This window comes from Carica papaya, chromosome 5 (assembly GCF_054855325.1).
Source record: "Carica papaya isolate Zhongbai chromosome 5, ASM5485532v1, whole genome shotgun sequence".
NCBI classification, from domain to species: Eukaryota; Viridiplantae; Streptophyta; class Magnoliopsida; order Brassicales; family Caricaceae; genus Carica; species Carica papaya.
In genome coordinates this window covers 42,746,426-42,769,859 of record NC_142313.1, presented here as the reverse complement: position 1 = coordinate 42,769,859, position 23,434 = coordinate 42,746,426, and the positions used below count along the sequence as shown (strand labels likewise).

Below are 23,434 nucleotides of genomic sequence, written 5' to 3'. Positions count from 1 at the left end.
AGTAAAAGATGCTGTCGAACTGAATCAATGGCAGTTGATAGTGTTTAAAAATTTGCAAGATTGGGAAATTGAGGAATATGAACATTTGCTCCAAACTCTGTCTCACATTCACCTAACTGACAGTAATGACAAACTCATATAGCAACACACCAAATCTAGTAATTTCTCAATTAAGTTCCTGTATAAGACTTTGGTCGGCAATATTCTACAAGTACAGACAAAATTTTCAGTTAATATTATTTAAAAATCGGGTGCCACTCCAAGAATTTCCTTTTTTGCATGGGAAGCAACAAAGAGCTACATTCTTACACTAAATAATTTAATGAAAAGAGGCTTTACAATTGTCAATAGATGCTTTTTTTGCAAAATAGCAATGAAACGTGTAAACACCTACTTCTGGGATGTCCGATCTCTCACGACCTCTGGTCTATTATTCTTGATCTCATGGGACTATCTTGGGTCAAACAGAAATCAATTTTGGATGAACTGCTTGTATGGGAAGGATTGAGCTGTCATAAGAAAACTTCTAGACTCGTCCATTTTACTATATTTGGGTCATTTGGGAGGAAAGAAACAATCGTGTTTTCGAAGGAAAAGAAGTCGACTTCAAAATTATCACTGACAACTAGTTCCATTATTTTGGATTCACTATTTTAGAACATAACATCGAATGTTTTGATGATCTTGGTTCTATAGTCGATTGTTTAATCAATCTATAAATTTTTTGTAAATAAGCAGTGCCCCCTTGACACCTTTACTTCAATACAATTTCATTTTTTATTTAAAAAAATAAAAGAAAAGGAAAGCTACAATTAATTGCAAAATGGTATATTTTACTTCATTATCCTTTAATCCAGTTTACTCTATTTATACATATTGTACCTTCTTTAACATGAATGAAGGACTAGTACATGGACGGTACCTCTTTGGTGCCCTTTTCTAATACATCTACTTGCTTTTATCTCGAAAAACATGAATGAAGGACCATGAATGAAAATAACCGGATGATTTTTTTTTCTAAAGAAGAGAAATTGGGCTTTAAGATTTCTTTTAATCTTTTCTTCTTCTTCATGGTTGATAGCCTGGAATGGCTAGGAATTGTTGGGAAAACTATTGGCAAACAAAAATTTGGGATTTATTAAACCCTACAAGTACAACACATTGCTCTAATAGTATGGTAAAAGAATAAAGGGAAATCTTGTAATTGTTACTATGTTAAGGAATAGTAGTACATTATTTATGAGATACTGAGGAATAAGAAAGAACACTAAAAATTGAATCTAAGTAAATAGGACATTGACTATAATATAACCTTTCTACATGAGACATTATAGGAAAAGACCAAGGAAAATGGGAATATATAGGAAATATTCCTATTCTCTAAGAGTTTGTTTTCTTGCAGCTTGATGAAAATCTGGAGCAGTGGCCACATCTGAACGAATTGGTTCAATGCTATAGGACTGACTGGGTGAAGGATGAGACGAAATATGGCCATTATGAAAGCATTGGTTCTGTTACATTCCAGAATCAGATATTTGAAGGTCCTGATACTGATATTGAGACAGGTAACTGCAAGAATTAGTCATTGCTCGTTTCTTGTTTACTCTTAGCTGCAGGTTGTAACATTTACTTTTGTTTCTTATATTTCTCCAGAAATGCGTCTTGCCAGTTCTAGGGGAACCAAGGCTGAAGATGCTACTGATGATGACATTCCAAGTACCTCAGGAAGGAAATTTACGGACTCAAATATCTCAAAGGTGGCTTTTGATTTAGATTTTCTCAACATTACCTGATGGGTTACATTTTGCAATTCTCTTTTTCTTACCATGTGAATTCAGGTACATTTTTGTGATAATAGCTTATGATTTTTTTCTTTTTTAATTTAATTGTCCGTTTATAGCATTTTGGTCAATCTCCCCTCCCTGCTTATGAACCGGCTTTTGACTGGGAAAATGAGAGGTCAATGATATTTGGCCAGAGGATTCCGGAAACCCCTATGGCGCAGTATGGCAGGTTTTTAAACAGATCTTGTCTTTAGCTGAACTTTTTTGTTATTTTCAAATTTATGTTTTCTAATAATTCTGATCCTTTCTTTCCTCCTTGAATGCTTTCAGTGGGTTGAGGATCTCAGTTAAAGTTTTGTCTCTTTCATTTCAAGCTGGCCTAGTTGGTGAGTTTTCTGCAGATTATGCTGGGTTATGTTTTAGTCGGATATCTAACCTCTTCTCTCTCTCTCTCTCTCTCTCCCCCCTGTGTTTTGCAGAACCTTTTTATGGTACAATTTCTTTGTATAATAGGGAAAGAAGGGAACAATTGTCAGAAGATTTCCATTTTAGTGTTCTGCCTACTGAAATGCAGGATGTAAGTCATTAAATCAATTCGGCAGTCTTGTTTTCTTATATATTTATCTTATGCCCATTTTCTATTTTTGGGTCTCGTTCAGTATGGCTTGTATAATACTAAGAAATTTGCCGTTTATCCTCATCTGTTGTCAGGTTACAATTTCTTCTGAACCTCGTGGAATTTTTTATTTAGATGCTCCATCAGCATCAGTCTGTCTTTTGATACAATTGGAGAAGCCTGCCACAGAGGAAGGCGGGGTTACCGCTTCTGTTTATTCACGTAAAGAACCTGTATGTCCTGGCACATTTGAGAATGTCTTTGTTACATTTGAGTTTAATCTTTCAATAAAGAAACATGCTGAATTTTCTTTGCCCTCAATACTGATAGATTTCTTGTAGCTCATTTTGCATGTTTATAACTAGTTTTGAATTTAATCCTGGCAATATTCTTTGGTTCTTTGCACTTGCTGTCACAAGGTTTGAGCCAGAATAATTAATTGTTTGTAACTTGGCTTTCAAAAAATATTTCTTATTCAATAAAAAAATTATTGTTTGTAGCTTTGGCATCTTTTCAATTTGGTGTTCTATTAGGGTTATTGTTTCTTGTTTAGCCACATTTCCTTCTTTTTTTGGCATGTTCGATGCCTATTTTATTTGAAATCGATTGGTGAAAAGAAAAAGTTTAGCTATTGATGTAGGATAAGTAATGGTAGAGCCGAGGGAAAATATGGGGAGGAAAACAGAAGACTATATAGATGAAGGGAAATAGAGGGGATAAAGGTGAGGATGTTAGAGAAGAAGAGAAGAATATAATATTAGGTAGATATGAAGAACTTGAGAGACAAAAAGTAATATGTAGAAGCATGAAACAGATTTGGTACAAAGTTATCAACTCCAAGCTTGCATAAATTGTTGGGAATTTTCTTCTGTTTCCTGTCTTCTCTATCATGAATTTACAATTAGCTTCTAGAAAGTAGTATAGAATGATTTTTGTTAATGTAGGAGGGCATTTAATCTCTATTTCATCTCCATCTTTAGATTTTTAGATTAAGTTCTTCATGGCGGGAAAGGATGCAAGTAACTTTTGTGCTAATTTTAGCCTTCAAGAGAAGAGCATTAGAATATGTAGAGGGAAAAATGGGAGAATGCAAACTTTAGAGTTCCTCAATTCCAGATCCTTCCATACATATGTGGATATGAAGGGGTGAAATTTTTTGAGATAAAAAGTGTGAATTATGTATTAACAAGGTACCAAAAAGGTATTACCCATGTACAAAAAATTTACAATTGGATTAGAGTGTTAATGACATTCTCAAAACCTTCATCACTAATAATGTCATGTCTTGACAATATATATTCAAAATCATGCCTTAACAATATATATTCAAAATAGTAAAAATATCTATTTTTCAATATATGGTGTACGATCTCTTTAGGGATCAATTGGGTGATTGCTGGTTGGGTGAGGGATGAGCTCTGGGCATAAGCGGATTTATGTAAAAAGAAAACTTATCTACATCTAATACCTTTATCTATTTTTTGGGTTATTTGGAAGGAGAGGAATGCTGGAGCATTTGAAGGAATTAAAAGGGAGTTTGTTAATATTAGAGATAGATGGATTCATACTTTTGGTTCCCTGGTTTTAGGTCATGATATCAATATGCTGGATGATTTTTAGAATGTCATTGATCTATTAGTTGACATGTATTTATTTTGTATATAGGTGGTACCCTCTTGGTACCATTGTTCATATCAATACTACATTTTTATTTTTAAAAAAATTGTTTTCTAGTAGTTGTAAAAAGAGAAAAGCTATACATTTTATTTCTTTAACTATCTTTTTGGTTATGTGGAAAGGAAGGAATAGAAGAGCGTTTGAGGAATATATAAAGTGAAGGATAGATGGCTACACTATTTTGACTCTTTAATTCTGAGTAGGACATTTATAGGATGGTTGATTTTGAGAATGTTATATATATACTTACTGAGATATAAATATTTGTATATTGGCGACACCCCTTCGGTGTTTTACTATTAATATACTGTTTATACTTTTTTTTTAAAAAAAATTGTTTGCTAGTTGATGATTATTGAGTGTGTTAGCTGCTTGACTTGACATAGTTTGAGGACCTTTCTGTTTTGGTGCATATTTTGTTCTCTTACTTCATTAGCTTCTTATCTTTCAACTGATGCTGCTAGAAGATTCCTATAAACCCAACTTTTTTCCACTGTTGAAAGATCAGTATAATCAATTCTTATTCTTTGCCCATTAAATTCTTCCCCATTAAGCGCTACAATAATATTTATCTTTATTGCTTGGATCTTGCTGTTGATGCCTCTTTATTTTCTGTCTTCTTCGCTTCTCTTGCAATTTTTGCTGCCAGAAAATTCCAGCAACTCTTTTTTTTTTTTATTTTGGGATAAAAGAAATATTTCACCATCTCTTTTGATATACATCAATCAATTTCAAAGCTGCCTACATCACTGGTGGAATTTTTACATTTTTAGTTACTGATATTTCCTACATTTGAAATGGTGTAATGATTTGCATGTCCTCTATTTGCTAACCAAACAGGTCCACTTGACTGAGAGAGAAAAACAGAAGCTGCAGGTGTGGTCTCGGATTATGCCTTACAGAGAATCCTTTGCCTGGGCAATTGTTCCATTGTTTGATAACAGCATTGGTGCAGCTTCGGGTGGGTCTGCTTCCCCTAGCAGTCCACTTGCTCCTAGTATGTCTGGGTCAAGTTCCCATGAGGGTGTCTTCGAACCCATCGCCAAGATCATGTTAGATGGGAAGCTAGGATACTCTGGTGGAAGCTCTGTTGTTGTTGAAATCTCTAACTTGAACAAAGTCAAAGAAAGCTACATTGAGGAGTCACTTCAGGTATGGTATTTCTCTGTTATTATTTTACAAGCTATGGGTGAATACTTAACTACTTTTTATTATTATATTACTTAGATTATTTCAAATCTGCTTTCCTTTGTCTCAAAGGAAAAATAGAAGTGATATTAAGAAGACATCAAAGGATTGCATTAGTTTCAAGGTGGATTCTAGGTCGAGAATTAGATTTTGGGATGATATGCAGTATGGCGATATTCCTCTGCAGAACAAATTCTCCAGTAATTTATCTTTGGCTGAAAGGAAAGGGGCTTTTTTTATGTTTTATTATTATTTTTTTCTTCTGATTGTAATTTGGTTATTTGGAGGCAAGTTGATTTTGAAGGGGATCTTTTTAGGAACTTAAATGACTGGGTAGAGGAGTATATTTATCTACTTTGCTTTCTTAGTTCCAAGTAGATGCAGCCTCTTCTGGAAGTTGCACCAGTTGGGAACCTTAACATGAACAATTTCTTCTCAATTCTCTGTACCTTTATGCCTTTCCTTGGAAACAAATTTGGAAGGAGGCCAAACATCCTTCCCACTGTCACCATGAGAATATGAGAAATTCTTAGTTTTGATAACCTTGGCAAGGGGTAAAGTTCTTTCAAATGGGTGCTTTATCATATTATATTGAGGTATGCTTTTGTCTATTGATTAGGGTACACGGTTTTTGACTTCCTCAAAGTGCATGTGGTGATGGTTGGTTATAAGGAGGATGAGCTATGGGCTTGGCATGTCATCTAAGGTGATAAGTACTACTGGGGTACTGGTTGAGTTATTTGAAGGAGAGGAATAAGAGGGCATTTGAGGATGTGTATGACTCTTTTAGACTAGTACAAGATCTTTCATTCCAAAACCTTCTCCTTTGTTTAAGGTCATCTGCAAATGAGGCAAAAGATTTGTCTTTTTGTTTAAGGATTATCTGCCAAACAAGGCGGAAAATTTTTAGGATCTTATAGATGATTTAACTACTTTGTAAATTCTTCTTTTGTATTTTGGTTGCACCCTCTTGGCGGTCTATATTATATATATTTATATACTCTTACTTTTTACTTATTTTTATTTTTATGAAAAACCAGGACTCAGTGAGGGTACTGCCCATGTTAAAAGACGATGCATAATAGTCTTGTTCAAAATCTCAAATAAGTTCCGTATGATAATCTTCATCAAGGATAGGATGGTCCTTAATGGAATTAATGGCCCTTAAGATTTGTAGTTCTACCATTATGAAAGCAAACACCTTAAAAAACCCTTTCTTCTTTTTTTTTTGGAGTGCGAACCAGAAGAATATATTAACAATGCACCTAGGGTGCAACCCAATTTCTCCTTTTTGACAAAAGAGGAAATATTATTAGAGATTAGAGATCAGAATGATACTACCATAAGGATAAAGTATCCTCTTAGACCTTGCGGACAAGCAGTAATAGAAGACCCACCCAAAAGAAACATACAAATAAATACAAGATAGGCTCCTGTGTTCTTCTCGGCTACTTCTTCATGCATAGCTGGCACACAGCAAGGGAGGAGTGGTTGAAAATGTTGATGCCAAGACCATATTTTCTTTTGATGATCTTGCTGATGGAAGGAGAACTTTTGCTTCATCTGCCACTGATATTGAATCACTGGTGGACTTGAACCATACATGCTTGGGTTTTCCATGAGGATCTATTAGGAGAATTGCTATATTGCAAATTGGATCAAAATCCTGCATGCTAAGGGGAAATTAAGGACCAAAGTGAGAGGTTACACGTCGCACCCTCCAACCAGGGGATTCTTGGTTGTGGAACAAAACTCTTTGGACATATTGCTTGTGGGGGAAGAGTTGATGACATTAAAGTGAGTGAGAATGGCAGAGATTTCTGATCAGCGATCATTTTATGGAAGAAGAGGTGGATTGGCTAGTTAGAAACCTTTAAGAATTTTATTGGAAGGGGAAGGTCCTTGGGTAAAAAGTATGGTGGGTTGAAAATACGCTCTGTGGTTGGCTTTAGGAGACAAGATGGGGACAAAGTTTTGGTCTTGATTATAACGAGAATGGAAGGACGCAGGAGATCTACATTCGAAAGGCTCTTCGGTGAGTGGCTGGTGGAGGATAATGGTTGCAAAGAGTGAAGTGTTGGGAAAAACTTCCAGTCCGCCATGGAAGGCCAAAGATATTGGCTGAAGATGTTCGGTCCCCGATCTAAATGGGAAGGTCAACTTATAGTCTCATGTGCCTTAATTGCAATTTTCTGCTCAATGCACCACTGTAGAGGCAACCAAAGAAACCCTTTGTTGAAGTGGTGAAGGGCACGGTTGTGAGGGCCAATTGGGTTGAGCAGACAAAAACCAACTATGAATCATGTTAAATAAATTTTAAATTCAAAGTGAGATTAAGCCAAATTAGCCCACATATACGGGCTAATAATTAGTGCTTCGCTCGAGCAAACCTATTTTGACTACGGTCAGGCAACTTGAATTCAGACGAGAGTCTTAAAGAGGAATTCAAGGGTGGAGGAAGGGAAGTGGAGCAAAAGTAGCAAGCCTAGTTTCAAGTGGCAGCGGAAACCCATGGCCCAGTCTGTTAAAAATAGGTTTAGATTGGAAATTAGGCAGAGGATGTAGGCGATGGGGGAAGAGGTTTCGATCTCTATGAGTAGTTCAAAGAGGAGATTGAAATAGAGGGCCCCAGTGATGTAGTAGACAATCTTTGATGGGTGTGTGGAAGAGACAAGCGACACGATGAGCATGAGTGTGTCAGAATTTCTCATGGGGCAAAGATCAAATGGAAAGAATGAAGTGATTATGCCTTTGGTTGTCATTCGGAAAGACAAAGATAAAAGGGTGTGGATAAGCAAGAACGGGGAAGACATAAAGGATGCTAGGCTAGTGGCAATGATGGGGGGAGAAGGATGAGAATTTTGATAATGGACTCCAAAGGGTCCTAAATAATTTTGGGAAAATATGTACATTGTTGGAAATAAGTTTTCATGGTTTTGAGGAAAACAATCTTTCTAGAGCTCTTGAAAGTAGAAGAGGTGAGAAGATAAGTGCTAAAATTACTAAGTCAACAACAGAGAAAAAAAAAATGGTCAGACATGAAAATAGAGCTGAGAAAACACCATATATCTATTAATTATGACAAGATTAGCAAGGGAGAGAAGGGCAAGAATGGGGGACAATCAATAGTGTTAGTATGTAAAACATAATCGTCTTACAGAATATAAGAGGTAAGAGGTTTGAATGATTTAAATAAGAGGGTAGTGATCAAAGGTGCATGTCTAGATAGAAGCCAGATGTGATTTGTTTTCAAGAAACAAAATTGGAGACCTCTTTAAATCAGATTAGTTGTCTCATAGCATCTGGTAAGTGTGGGTGGTAGGTTGGAGAGACTTGTAAACAAATGGGGTTGTTAACCCTCGATTACCCCATTAATTCTCGACCTTTATATCTAACTCATCTCGTCTTCGTTTTTTTTTTGAGATAAAAAATGTGAAATATGTATTAATAAGGTACCAAGGGGACACCATCAGTGTATATAAAATTTACAATTGTGTTAGAGTATCAATAACATTCCCAAAATTCTCAAACCGAATAATGTTATACCCTAACAAGATAGATCCAAAAGAGTAAAACCATCTCTCAATCTATGATTTTTTACCTCTTTACTCTCAGAAGCTCTATAATTCTCCTCCTTCTATAGGACCCAAAAAATAATTAATGGAGTCAATTCTCTCTCTTTTGATCGATCTCGCCATTACCCAATTAATTCCCAACAGACCATATATCATGCTTCACAATTCATAAGTTGTAAGATAGCACAAAAGGTATTTAAAATGGAAGATTGACTGCTTTGCATCCCAACACTGTAGCAAGATGGCTCTCATCACCTCTATCACTTGTTCTGGCCATTTCTGACTTGTTCAAATTACTATTGAGCCCAAAGACTGCTTGGAAGTACAACAGAACACACCTTAAGTGTAGGAGAATCCTCACTTCAGGATGATAAAAGATCAAAATGTTATCTGCAAAAGGATGTGAGATCTCAGTAGTATTTTCTTCTCTACCCACAGAAACACCTCGCACCAACTGCAGATTCTTGGCCTTTGTCATCAAGCCTTTCAAAGCTTCCATAAAAATTATAAACAATAGTGGAGAAAGAGGATCACCTTGTCGATGCCCTCCATTTATAAGAACAATAAAAGATGTAGTAGATATACAAGTATGGATCCTGTTTTTCTATTTCTGCCCAAAACCCATTCTTCCCAATATGTAATCTACTAAATCCTAGCTTACATGATCATACGCCTTCTCCATGTCAAGTTTACATATTAGCCCCTCCTTCCTCCCTGCCATCAAATCATCCACTATTTCATTCGTCGCCATGAGTGCGTCTATAATCTACCTACTCTCCACCAAAACATGTTGACATTCCCCCTATTACATCACCAAATACTCTCGACAGTTTTTTAGCCAATACTTTAGTAATAAGTTTATAAATGCAGTCTACTAAACTTATAGGTCTGAAGTCTTTGATATCCTTTACACCTTCCTTTTTTGCAATGAGAATAAAAAAAGTTGTGTTTAATGATTTTACAGACTTACCAAAATCATGCAGTTCTCTAAAGAGTTCCATCACATCATCCTTGATAACATGGTACAATTGTTGTAAAAATTTTATATTGAAATCGTCCGAACATTGAGCTTTGTCACCATTGCACAATTTCAGACTCTCTAAAATCTCATCCTTAGTGAACTCTGTTTCTAGCAACTATTTGCTATCTTCAGAAAGACTATTGAATCGCATCCCATCTAATCTAGGCCTTAACCCAAAATTTTTCTCATACAACTTGAGGAAGTATCCATGAGCAAACTCCCTCATATCATTATTACTCTTGACCCTCTTCTCATCAATTCATAACTCATTAATATAATTGCATTTCCTTCTATGGCTAGCCGAAAGATGGAAGTATTTTGTATTATTGTCTCCTTCTTTCAACCAGTTTTTTTGGATTTTTGTCTTGAAGAGGTCTCCTCCATATTGATTTTGCTTGCCAACTTCCCCTTCAAAGGATATCTTTTTATCCTCTCCTCATCATCCAAACCGCCCACTCCCTCTCTCTTGTCAAGCTCATCAATCTACAAAACTCATGTTATTGAATTCTACAAAACTCATAGTGAGCTCCTTCGTCTTTCATTGTTCGTCAGGTCGGCTCCATCTAAACTTCAGAGTTAGAATCTCCTCAATGTCTGGATCTGATGCCACGACAACTGCCTGGGCTTCCTCTTCCATAAGGACCATTGCGAGATCACTACCATTGTAGTCACTAGCTCCCGTGACATCGCCTCTACGGACCTCCTCCTCCAACATTTCACGCATAGTAATAGCAGAGGACAGAGCTTCGTCTTTCAACTTCGACTGACTCTCCTGAGACAACACCTCGCCTGGCCATTCTCTCTGCACACCATCAACAACATTTCCTCTTCCTCTCCTCCAATTTTGCCTCCTCTTTAGAACTGTCTTCGATCGGTATATTTTCACACCTAGACCGCTTCAAACCCGACAACTCATCCCGAGTCGGAATGTTACCCACAGGCCTCCACCAGTCTTTTAATTTTGGCCTGTTTTTCCTGGCTTAACCTCTCTCAGACTGGGGTCCACAATCCATTTCTCTTTTTCTGCTCGGATATGTCGTCTCCTCCAATTAGACCCAACCAAAGTTTCACGAATTGGACGAAATGACTCAGCCCACCAATACCCCGAGCTTCAAAACGACTTGCATTCCTTGCATTTTAGATACTCCCCCTATTTTGAATTTTTGGATCAATCCAATCTGTTTCCCTCCTGGGTCACGTTTGCCCTACCTACTTTTGCCGCTACCCCCTGGTTTGGAGTGCCGCCTCATAGGATTGTGGTCCTCCTACGTCCGCCGAGAAATGAGTGGGCATTGCACGGTGGGGACACTAAAGGATGCTTTCCACGGTGCTGCTTAGCCCACTATTACATAATTTCCAGCAATCCTCTCATTTTTCACTTTACCACTAGGGTTGACAACGGGCCAATCTGCGAGTTAAAAAGTCGATGTCATGAATCTCCTCCAGCCTCTCCCATGCTCTGCCTCCGGAATAAAAATTCTTTTCGCATTTTTACCCCATAGCACAGATAACACCAGGTACAATCCTCGTTTGTTACTGACAAACAAGATCCGGGGTTCAAGATTCTGTCGAATGAAATGCTTTGCCACAATAGAAATCCTCAAGAGCATTCAGAAGCCATCCTACCTTCGCCTTGTCTATGGAAATTGAAGTTTGAAATCCTCGCCCATTCTCAATCCATCCATCCTCTTGCCCCTACTAACTAAATCGAACGACTTGTTATCAATTATTAGGAATTTTATTCTGTTTTGAGCCATATTCCCCCACAAAATGGTCGGCCCCATTGGCCGACCGGAGGCCGTCGAAGAGAAAAGCTTCACTCTCTCTTCACTCTCTCTCTCTCTCTCTCTTCACTCTAAAAATTTCTCTCTTTTTCCAAGCCATCTCGGCTTTGTCTATCACCTGCTCAAATACATTTTTTAATGAAAATAATATGCTAAGTTGGTCTTTAGAAATGAAATCCTTAGTTGCCAACTCATCCAAACTTGACACCAAAAAATCTCTTTCTACCTTGTTCCTACATTCCCAAATGTCTCTTATTACATGTTTAAGCTTACTTTTCTGGTGTGGAGTTTTTCAATAAATGTGTACCCAAGCTGGAGTTTTTCTAGTGTCTCTTTCTACCTTCTTTCACCAATCTTTCACATTGTTTAGAAAACCAAGCTGTTGCATTCACATATTTTCAAATTGAAAAGGAGCAGGACTCCAATTCATGCAATAAGAATCAAGGACAAATGAGAAATTGTTTGACACAGGGTGCGGGAGGATCTCTTTCACCAGATTGGAAAATATCCTCTTAGTGACATCAAGAATTGATTAATGTGAGGGGAATAAATTCCTAGCCTATCAACTATGTAAACTGGGCATTCACAATAGAAAGATCCCTAACTCACAGTCCTGAATAAACTCATTAAAGCCTCTTATGCTACCTGTAATTCTAGGTCCTCTCGGTTACAGCTAGTGGCCCAAACAACTAAACACAAACATTACAATTTCCCCTAGTATACCAAAAAAGGATTATACAAGCTTGAGAGGCAGGAAAATTCTTCCCAAAAGAAGGATCTAATCCTTTGGTTATTAGGCCAATAAACACATTAAACCACCAAGTCCCTTTCCTTCTCATGCCAACACAAACCATCAAAGAGACACTCCTTAATTAACTAAATCCAATTAGCGAATCTTGAGGCTCAAGAAGAAGAAATTTCAACCCGATAGTTAACTCTCGATTCCCAAATACCGCGAATCACTATATTATTCGTAGAGTCCCTTTTGGTTTCCTGGATCATGTCTATATTTGGGTTCGCCTTAGAAATCACCTCTTTAACTTTCATGTCTATATGCTCCCAATCCCTTTGACATGCCAACTCACTATCTTCATTTAGAACTAACTCTATCGCTCATTCCTCCATTGATAATAAGAGAAGCATCAAGAGAGATAGTATCATCCAATATCTCACACAATCTCAAATAAAGCACCTTTGTGATAATCTTATAGATATGGTTATCGAGCTTATAGGGTAGAAATTAGAAATTCTTTTAGAGCCGTCCTTTTAAGGCTCCTAAGTAACAAATGTGGACTTTATACTCTTGACAAAAAAGCAATTGAGGTAAAATTTCTTAAGCATCCTCATAAAATTAGGTTATGTGCAATTCCAACAGATTTAGAAAAAAGCAGTAGAAAATCCATCGGCTGAGGAGCTTTATCAAGATAAAGGTCCATAGAGCTTTCTTCAACTTTTCCTCAAGGAGAAGTGTCTCCAGCCTACTATTCCTTGCTAGTTTGATTCCAGTCAATACCCTCGTACTATTTCTATCCTCATTATATAATATTCTATAAAATTAGGTATTGACCTGAAAAAGAATATTGTTAAAATTATCTCTTTAACCTTTTTTTTGGGCCATTTAGAAAGAAAGGAATAAGAGGGCATTTGATGATATTGAAAGGGATATTAATAGACTAAGAGAGTTATGTTTTAATTATTTTGGTAAGATTGTGCAGAGTCATGACATTATTAGAGATGAGAATTTTAAGAATGTTATTGATACTCTAACAACTTTGTAAATTTATAAATAGATGGTACCCCCATTGGTACCTTGTTAATATATATTTACACTTTTTATCTAAAAAAAAAAACATTCTATAAAGTTTGTGATCTCGCGCCCTATGCATTGTATTGCATGCAAAAGCACCATATTGTTTCATTGAGTGTGAGTGAAAGTATTTTGGCTATTGACGTTAGCTGCCACTTCACAAGTTGCAGTTTCTTCATTTTTCTTGTGTTTACTGGCATGATTTTGGTGCTTTACTTTATGTTGAGTTTATTTTGCCGACATAAAGAGAAAGAATATGCTCATAATTGTTTTTTTTTCTGTAACATGCTGCTAATTAAGAACTTATAATGCTGTTTTTTTGGAAATAACTTATAATGCTGTTTTATCTTCTTGATTGTTGCTTCGATTCAATAGGATCCAAAGCGCAAGGTTCATAAACCTGTGAAGGGCATTTTAAGGCTGGAAATTGAGAAGCATCAGACTGTCCAAGCTGACACAGATTTATCAGAAAGTGGCAGTGTGACAAATGATTCAATTGACCCTGCTGAGCATGTTGCTGATTTGGCATTTGCAAAGTGCTCAGGTGGTGGTTTTGACGTGCCTATGATTGGCAGCTCCAAGAGCAACTTTAGGGATGGGAGGGACACTTCTGGAAATGTGCCAAACATTTGTGGAAATCCAGATTCTGCTACTGATGATGTAAGTGATACACCTCTTTCTCCTTATATATTTAGATTTGCATGTATATATCAGTCATACCCATGCAGTCTAGTTCTTCAGATCATTGATCTTTCAACTTTCTCTCATTTGATTTTTACGAGAAGTTGAAGTGGAAATATGCCTCAAATAATATATTTACAATAATATTCTGGGAACTGAAATGCTTTCTCACTTGACTCCTCTACTAAGCTTTAACAGCCACTTTTGGTATTTTCTTTGCTATAAAATTATGAGCAGTAGTCCTGGCCGAAGGGTTGGAGCAATTTTGATGGAGTTTAGGAAGGTTTGAAATTGCAATCAAGAGGTTTCTTAAAATATTTTATCCAAATGGTAAATGTGTTGGATTGCCTTGCTGTTATCTTGGTCCTTCATATTGTTAACCCTTATATTCATCACACCAGGGCAGTTAGTGCAATGGTCATTAACCTGCGTTCTTTGGAAGTGGCCATAGTTCATGTCTTGGGCTTGGTGTTGAGCAGAAAAAAAAAGAAAATCATAATGGTCACTGTCCGAGCTTTATGCAACAACTGATTTTTAAATTCAAGTAACTATGCCCCTTTTTTAGTAAATTATATGGAAGTCCTTAAGTTTTTGTTATAGTTATAGCTTAGTCCATTATGTTTTTATAAAAAACTTGTTCTTTTTTGAAAAAGTTATTCAATTTGGTAAAATCTCTCTATAAATATTTAATGATAGTTGCATTATGAAACAATCACTTCACTATGAAATAGTAAACAACAACATTATAAAAACACAAAAATGGTTGGATTTAGGTTAAGATGGTTGGTAAAAGAATAACAAGAATGTAAAACGAAAAAAGAGTGTCTATGAGAAACAATTTAAACTTTTTTTTAAATTTTTTTTCAAAAGTTCTACTACAAACAAGAGGTTATTATCTTAAGGTTCCTCATGTGCTATATGCTATTATCTATTGATAAGATCAATTTACATATATTATTTCTTATATATATATATATCTATAATTCTACAAGCAAATGCTTGCGTGGGCATATGTGGGTCATACATTCTTGATAAGTTACATAGGGTCCTTGATTTTGAGGTATAATTACAAATTTATAGATTATTTTTCAAAAATAACAATTTAGCCCCTGTATATACTAATTTTAAATTATTTGGTGCATGATATATTGATGTGTACACTTCAACTATGCCTACATGTATTTTTGCTTTTCCTTTATCATATAAACTAGAACTTCTATCATCAATAAGGGCATTGATCTCGTTATTCAAGTTTTCAAGGGGCCTAAGGCAAAGGGACCCTCTTTCCTCCTATTTTTCCTTGTTATGGAAGAATTTGGTAGAATGATCCTCAAGGCTAGAGATGAAATCGTTTCAAGGAAATGAGTTTCCAAACAATATTCCATCTTTTTCTTTTTGTTGTTGAATCCCTTCTATTTTGTAAACCAAGAAGCAATGTGGGGTCTAGAAGTAAGCTTGGATAAGTCATAACTAATCCCCATTGGAGAAGGTGTTCAGTTGGGAATTCTTGGGTGCAAGGTTTTTCCTTCCCCATCAAATTTCTTTGTGTTCCTTTGTGTCAAATTGCAAGGAAAGGGGGTTGGGATCCGTCATAATAGGGTTGAGAAGAGGCTGGCGACTGGTGAAGATACCTTACTGAAGGGAGGTAGATTTTCTTTGATCAAAAGAACTCTTTCTAGCCTTCCTATCCATTCATATCCCTGTTCCCTTGCCTAGGAGTGTGTTGATAGGCTTGAGTAGATCTAATGTAAATTCTTTTTTGGTTATGCCATGGAGTAGAGATGTTTTCACCTTGCAATGAATTGGGATACCACTAAAATGGTTGTTTTTTAAGGGGTGTTAGGTATTCAGTCTCTTCTTTTATTGAATACGGCTTTAATGGCCAAATGGCTTTGGCCATTTCCTAGTTAGCTGGGGGATTAGATTATTATTTCAAATAGAGAAGCCTATGGTATCAATTTTTTGAGGGGCAATGGAAAGGTAAGGAGTAACTTGATTATTTTGTGATTTTCAAATTAAAACTGAGGAGAGATTGAGTGTTTGGAGGATGTGTGGTGTAGGGAGCTTACTTTAAAACCTAGAATCCCCACTATCTACGGCCCAACCAGATTTAAAGAGGCCCAAGTGAATGACTGTTAAGAGATGAACTAAAGAGGTTTTCCTTTGAATATTGTGCTTTTCCACAACCTTAATGACTTGGTGCTGTATGAGATGTTATCATTGCTAGTCTTTTATGACTTCTTCACTGTTCATCCATTTAGTGAAGATGTGCTAATTTAAAAGCCTTACAAGAGTTGTTCTATCTTTGTGAAATCTTATTGTCTTGCTTTTTTGTTGCGATTTCGTTGTTGACAACTTCCCTTGGAAGCTAATTCGAAATTGTAAAGCTTCTTCCAGTGTGGCCTTTGTCGTGTAGGAGGCCACCTGGGGACCCATTTTAACTATGGATTATTTAAGGAGAAGAGTCTGCATTATTTTCAACAATTACCTTATTGTCTTGGAGATTATGAATATTTGAATAATCTACGTCCAGGGGAATGGCTTAAGAAAAGAAGCTAAAACCACTAGGAAAGAGGTTACTTTTGTTTGTGGGATGTTTGGCTACCACACAACTCTCAAATCTTTAACAATAGGCATACCAATTTTTGCGGCTTGTGAGTTAGAGTTACTCTTTTGGCTTCTTTATGGGCCAAAGCACATGGACATTACTCCAACACAAGCATATTGGATTTACACTGTGACTGGGCCGCATTTATTTATAGTTAATAGTTTGTAGCCATTTTTTTTCTTCCCATAAGGAATTGCGGATTTTGATTTCCCACTTTTTGTGCATTCTTGAGGATGGTGTCTTATTCTCCAGCGATATTTTCTTTCCCTTTCTCAATAATATTTCCGTTTCTATCGAAACTAAATGAATATTCAAGCAATCTCCTTTTATGGTGCGCATCAAGGAGAAGGCTATGGGATTAGGCTTCTATCTTATTTGGCTTCCTGTGGGTATGAGTGGTTTTATCAAGAAAGCTCCTTTCTTTGGAGGGTATTGAAGCTGCCAAGGACAAGAACAATTACTGGCGCTTATTCCTCATTTCATTTTCAGAAATATATGGCTAGAAATGAATAAAGATATTTGCTGGTCATGTTTCTAGCTTTTGTAGAATCAATGAGTTTGGTTTCTGACCCTATTGATTTTGTTTCTGTCTCTCCTCTCCTCTCCTTGTGCTTGGTGGCACCAATATAAGTTATATGATGCATGTTAATTCTTTTAACATGGAAACTGGAGCAAAATTTTGCCGATGTTTGTCACAAACAGACTGGGTCCTTTTTTTTAAAATAATAGATTAAGTTATCAGTACACGAACGTCAGGTACCTCTACAAAATTTACCATTCCCTTTTACATGCCAATTATAATTGGCGTGACATTTTTGGTTGTTGTTACCTCTAGATAACTTGGAATGATTCATTGATGTATTTGATTGAGCTATACAGTTCAGACTCTATTCGCGGTAAAGTATGTCATCGGCCACTTGATTAAGATAAAGCTGACATGATTACATACATATCGTTATTTCTGCCGTAGTAGAGTTGCATGAAATATAGTAGCGTCTTTGCAAAATGGTACCTACTTTGTACTTTCTTGGTGCCTTTGAATATAATTATTTTTCTTCTAAAAAAAAGGAAATGATGTTGTAATGAAAATTTCCTTGTGATAAAAATATTGAAATGATATTTTTTGTGTGTTTTAGTACTATAATGTAGAGTTGCGTAACTTATGTACCTATACTTTCTATCTATTACTTCATTTATGCATAGTGATTACAATATCCATCTTCCAGTTTCAAGCTTTTGACTTCCGCACTACAACGAGAAATGAGCCTTTCCTGCAGCTTTTCCATTGCCTTTACGCATATCCTTTAACTGTTAGTTTGAGTAGGAAGAGGAATCTATTCATACGGGTTGAATTAAGGAAGGATGACACCGATATCCGTAGACAGCCCTTGGAGGTAAATTGTGTTGATAATTATTTATTGTGAAAAGGCTCTGTGTCTCCTTGCCTTATCTTACTTGTTACATGATGGCTGATAATTTGACAAGGCTATGTATCCAAGAGAATCGGGTTCATCACTTCTGAAGTGGGCTCACACACAAGTAGCTGTGGGAGCTAGGGTGGCCTGTTACCATGATGAGATTAAGATTTCTCTCCCTGCCATCTGGACACCATTGCATCATCTCCTGTTCACTTTCTTCCATGTTGATCTTCAGACAAAACTAGAAGCTCCAAAACCAGTATGTTGAAGCACCTGTTTTTGTTGTATAACAATTTCTTCTTATCTTATTTCTAGGGAGATCTTATATCTTCTTCATTGAATATTCAGGTAGTTATTGGATATGCATCGCTTCCATTATCTACACATGCTCAGTAAGTATATGCTATTTGATTTTCTTATCTACACATGCTTGCATTTGCTCCTAGAACTTGAAAGTTCTGCTATTACTTTATCCTCATTCTTTATAATCTCCTTCATATTTTCTTTTCCTTCGTATTACGTTTTTCATTGTTCCAGAAAGTCATTCTGGTCATTGCGAACTTCTTGAAGATGGTTAAAAAGGGATTAGATAGAGAGTCAAAGACAACCTGGTGAGACACCACCAGATAGCTCTCTTCTTAACCCTCTTTATTCCTAGCAATACTAAAACATTTGGCAACTGAACCATAAGAGACTGTCCCACCGAAAAAATTCCACCAAACTTGCTAAATTCCCAGACCTCACTTTAAATTGAATACAGCGTAGAAATTCTTCCAATCAGCTCTAATCCACTTCCATAAACGTAATCCAAGGAACTCCCTCGTCTAGTACCCACAAATTCCTGATGGAGAACATTCATGCAGATGGACTAATTGTTTCACTAGCTACCTGTAACTAAGAATCTTCTAGGAAATAATAGAGACTAATCTCTAAATGTTTTACCAATGGTGAAGCACTTTGATAGACCAAATTGAGGGACTCCCTCCTGTCTTGTTATGCGGATGGTTTAGTTGTTATACTAGTTGTCAATACCTAGAAATCTTTTTGGGAATAATAGAGACTAATCTCTTAATATTTTGTTAATGTTGAACTAATAACAATAAATATACTATTGGTACATGATGGCAACCAAATCCCTTTGCATAGTGGATGAAAAATTTCCCCTAAAGAAGCATGGGTTTTAGCCCAAAGAAAAGCTCATCTTTCCCTTATATTATCATATGACCAAGATCTTTACTTAAGAAATAATCAAGTATTCTCTTTCTTTCTTAATACAATCTTTTTTTTTTTTTGAGAAGTAATATAATCTTATTCTTTTCTATGAAAGTTGATGATTTTCATTGTTAATTACCTGCATAACTAGATATTCTTGAAATTCCTGGGAAATAGATTTGAATATTATATTTCAATTATCTGTATTGTTTATGGTATTCTGTTTTTTTTTTATGCTCATAGAACTTCTAGTGGTTGTGTTTTCATTTTTTTTTTGCTTTCGGTCAATGTGTTATTTTTATTATTATTAATAATTTTAGAATCGGTCATTAAATGCTTAATTTCATGATCAGGTCACGATCTGAAATCTCCTTACCTATAATGAGAGAGCTGGTTCCACATTATCTTCAAGATACTAACAAGGTATATTTAGGAAATATTGTTCTATCTATATCTATATCAATATAAAGAAACTATTTTTTTTTTAATTTCCAAAAAAATATCAATATAAAGAAAGGAATGACTATAAACGAAATGATGACAGTTGGCAGGGTACAAAAATTAGAAAAACGTAGTATAAATGGTGTCATATGTTTCATGATTACATACTGTAAGTAGAGGGTGGTATTCCAGAATATTGTTAAGACTGTACGGGAAGAGGATGTTGAAAAGAATATGCACGGGAATAGATGAATTTTAGGAATGCATCAAATGAAGAGTGAACAATAGGGGAAAAACCGGTTTCTGGACAGACTTTTAGCTAAGAAAGAGAGTGCTCAGTTGGGTTGCTGAGGATAAGTTGGCTGATGGTTGGGCCGGTGAGGGATGAGATTTGGGCTTGAAAGGAATTAGTGGTGGAAAAAAAACATGTGGATCTCATCCCTCTTGCTATATTTGGGTGGTGTGGAAAGAGAGAACATGAGAGCTTTTGAGGGGGTAAATAAAGATTTTGATAGGGTTAGAGTTAGGTGGTTCCAATCCCAGAGTTTTTTAGTTTTGGATTATCCTTTTTATTCAACTGAGGATTTTGGGAACCTTATTGACATCCTAATTAATATGTAAATAATATATACATGGGTTGACACCCTCTTGATACTTGTGAGTTAATGAAATATATTATTCTTTTTATTTTAAAAAAGGAGGGAGGGAGGGTAGGTGCTCAGAGATCAATTTTCCTAGATCTTTGCTATTGCATGACACAAATATATATCAGCTAATGAATCATTCGGAAACATTGGAGGGGAAAGGGAATGTCATGTGGAAGTATTGAGAAACCTTAATGATTGAGAGATTAATGAGTATGAGTCCCTTCTCATATCACTGTCACTAGCTTATCTGAACGAGAGTAATGATTAGCCTGTCTGGAGCCTCAATGTCTTAGGGACATTCATGGTTAAGTTTTACTATAACTATTTGGTTAAGAACGAATCCACAGAGACTAGCTTTTCTTTTCGACATATCTGGAAAGTGAATGCTCCTCCCAGAATTGTTTTTTTTTTCTTCGGAGGGAGGGGATGAATTCTCACTATTGACAAGTTCATGAGAAGAGGAAAGATTATGATGAACGGATGTTTTCTATGCACGAGGATGAAGGAGTCTTGTAATCACATCTTCATGTGGTGTCCCCTTATGTATAAGTTATGGGCAATTGTGTATGTGATCTAGGGGATTAGTTGGGTAATGGCGGCTACTATAAGGGATAAGATTTAGGTTTGAAAGGGTATTAATAGTGGGAAGAAACACGTGAGTCTCATTTCCCTTACTATAGTTTGGGTGTGTGGAAAGAAATAGGAGAGTTTTTGAGAGGGTGGAAGCTGATTTCAATAGGGTTAGAGATAAATGGGTCCAGATTTTGGACTTTTTGGTCATGGGTCATCCATTGTACTCCATGGAGGATTTTGACTTGTAAATAGTTTAGTACATGAGTTGACACCTCTTTGGTGCTCATAATTAATGATACATGCCATACTTTTCGTTTTTTTTAAAGATATTCCTGAAAACAGTTGAGGTTTTGGTGGGAAGCCATGATGCAATATTAGATAGCTTCCTTTGTTATTTTATGCCATGATGATTAATTGTGGTTCTACTACTGGATATTTAATATTCTGATCTGTAAATGTAGGAGAGGCTGGATTATTTGGAAGACGGAAAAAATATTTTCAAGTTGCGGTTACGACTTTCTTCGTCTTTGTACCCTGTTAATGAGCGCATTAGAGATTTCTTTTTGGAGTATGATCGGCACACACTACGAACAAGTCCACCTTGGGGTTCAGAACTTCTTGAGGTATTCATCGGACCTATTTGTTATTTTCATGTCTACTTTGTGCCACATTTTTGATAATTTTTGGTAGAATTTCCAATATTTTATTGCCTCAATATTTCCTGAATTTTCTATGGAGGCTTAATATTTTCAATTATGTTTGAATTACCTCTAGTGGATAAATGAATCTAGAATGGTTACTAGCTGGCATGTTGAACATAATAAAAGCTTTTAAGTGTTCGTAATAAGGCAGACAGTCCATTAACAGGAGAAGTATGTAGGAATAGGAGCTTCACATCGAAAAAGGAGCAGGATTAGTACAAGGATGCACATATGTTTGAAATTATTAGTCAGGTTTGCTATTTCTCATGGAGGTGGCATTGATTCTAATAGCCATTCATTTTTCCTAAGTTATAGGTCATAAAAGGTCATCTGTTCTGCGAACAAAGATTGCTGAAATTCAGAAAAAAAGGGTTGCTTGAGTACTTACAACGCTTGGATATCTTTTATTCTCACCTGCAAGGCCAAGCTTTCAATCAAAGATTAGGGAAGGGAATTATACAAAGATGAGGATGAGAAATCCTTTATAGACCTCCTGAAAATGGAGAAACAGAAGGCCATGAAAAACACAACAATCAAAACAAAATAGACTCCCAGTATCTTTGTAGAATGGATAAAGAAATGTCTCCAAAGGAATTATGGGCATTTGCCCGAAGCGAGGCCAGAGAAGTTAGTTTCTCCCAAGGAACTTGAGGTGTATACTGATCTAAACAAAGTCCTTGTGTTATCTTTTAACCACAAACCCACAACCTGGCAAAATTAGCACCTGTCTATAAACTTCTCAACTCCCTTATGCCAACACCGTGAAGATGAGAACCCAAGAAACACTATATAGATTGTGGACAAACCCAGATATGAAACAGTTTAGTCTAGAGCTTCAAAGATATCACACAATGTAGGAATAGGTGGCCAAGAGATTCATTTATTTTATGGCACATTACAGAAATGTCTAAAGAAAGATACGGCTAGGCTTGCAAACTTGCAACAAATCATTTATATTGAGTTTATTTCAAAACAACCATCCAAGCAAACACCTTCATGTTTGAGGGAATTTTAACCTTCTAAAAGAAACCCAATATATGATTTTGGTTAAGGGTAAGATAATCGAGAAAGGACTTACATGAGTAGGAACCTGAATGATTTAGTGTTCAAATTTTGTTTTCTACTTGTCCTGACAAGAAACAAGGTTCAAGGAAATGAGTTAGTGATAACATATTGTTGGCAAGTGTAAAGTGTATATTTAGTAAGGTAAAGGGTATTTATTTAAAAAAAAAGTAGGATAAAGGGTATATTCGTAATATATCCCACTTGTTGTAATAAATTGTATTTCCCTTTATTGCTCATATAAATCCATATATATAGAGTCCTAATATTCAATAAACTACGTACTTTAATTCTCCATTTAGTATTAGAGCTATAAGTTGATAAATCGTAGACTCTTTTACAAATCTTATTCAACCTTCATTGTCAAGATAAGAAAACCCTAAAGGGGGCTAGCCATCATAATTAACCACAACCTTCTACACTGGCCACCATGAACTAGCCATCAGCGTCCAAGATCGACCTTCATCACGAGCAACAACAACCCAATTACATGACCTTTTGCTTAGCTTTTAGCAAGCCGCATGCCCCATCAAGTTTTCCCATGCGTGCCTCCAGTCACTTCTAGTTGAGTTGCCGTGCGCTTGCCTCTTGCAGTATGCATCCCTAATTGCACTTATTCTAGCCAACATATTTGCGTCT

At 36.2% G+C, this 23,434-nt stretch overlaps 1 protein-coding gene across 4 annotated transcripts in view; it reads left to right on the top strand.

Moving 5' to 3' along the window:
* The window catches only part of SPK1 (guanyl-nucleotide exchange factor), a 67,733-nt gene that overhangs the window by 7,477 nt on the left and 36,822 nt on the right, over positions 1 to 23,434 (top strand). For all 4 annotated transcript variants that reach the window (XM_088221147.1, XM_088221146.1, XM_088221145.1 and 1 more), the window contains 13 exons: positions 1,403 to 1,565; positions 1,654 to 1,757; positions 1,901 to 2,013; positions 2,115 to 2,170; positions 2,264 to 2,361; positions 2,496 to 2,633; positions 4,918 to 5,229; positions 13,828 to 14,112; positions 17,968 to 18,135; positions 18,227 to 18,418; positions 18,508 to 18,551; positions 19,725 to 19,794; positions 21,494 to 21,655. In XM_088221147.1, the coding sequence (XP_088077273.1) occupies positions 1,403 to 1,565; positions 1,654 to 1,757; positions 1,901 to 2,013; positions 2,115 to 2,170; positions 2,264 to 2,361; positions 2,496 to 2,633; positions 4,918 to 5,229; positions 13,828 to 14,112; positions 17,968 to 18,135; positions 18,227 to 18,418; positions 18,508 to 18,551; positions 19,725 to 19,794; positions 21,494 to 21,655 (1,905 nt within the window). The remainder of the gene's footprint in view (positions 1 to 1,402; positions 1,566 to 1,653; positions 1,758 to 1,900; positions 2,014 to 2,114; positions 2,171 to 2,263; positions 2,362 to 2,495; positions 2,634 to 4,917; positions 5,230 to 13,827; positions 14,113 to 17,967; positions 18,136 to 18,226; positions 18,419 to 18,507; positions 18,552 to 19,724; positions 19,795 to 21,493; positions 21,656 to 23,434) is intronic.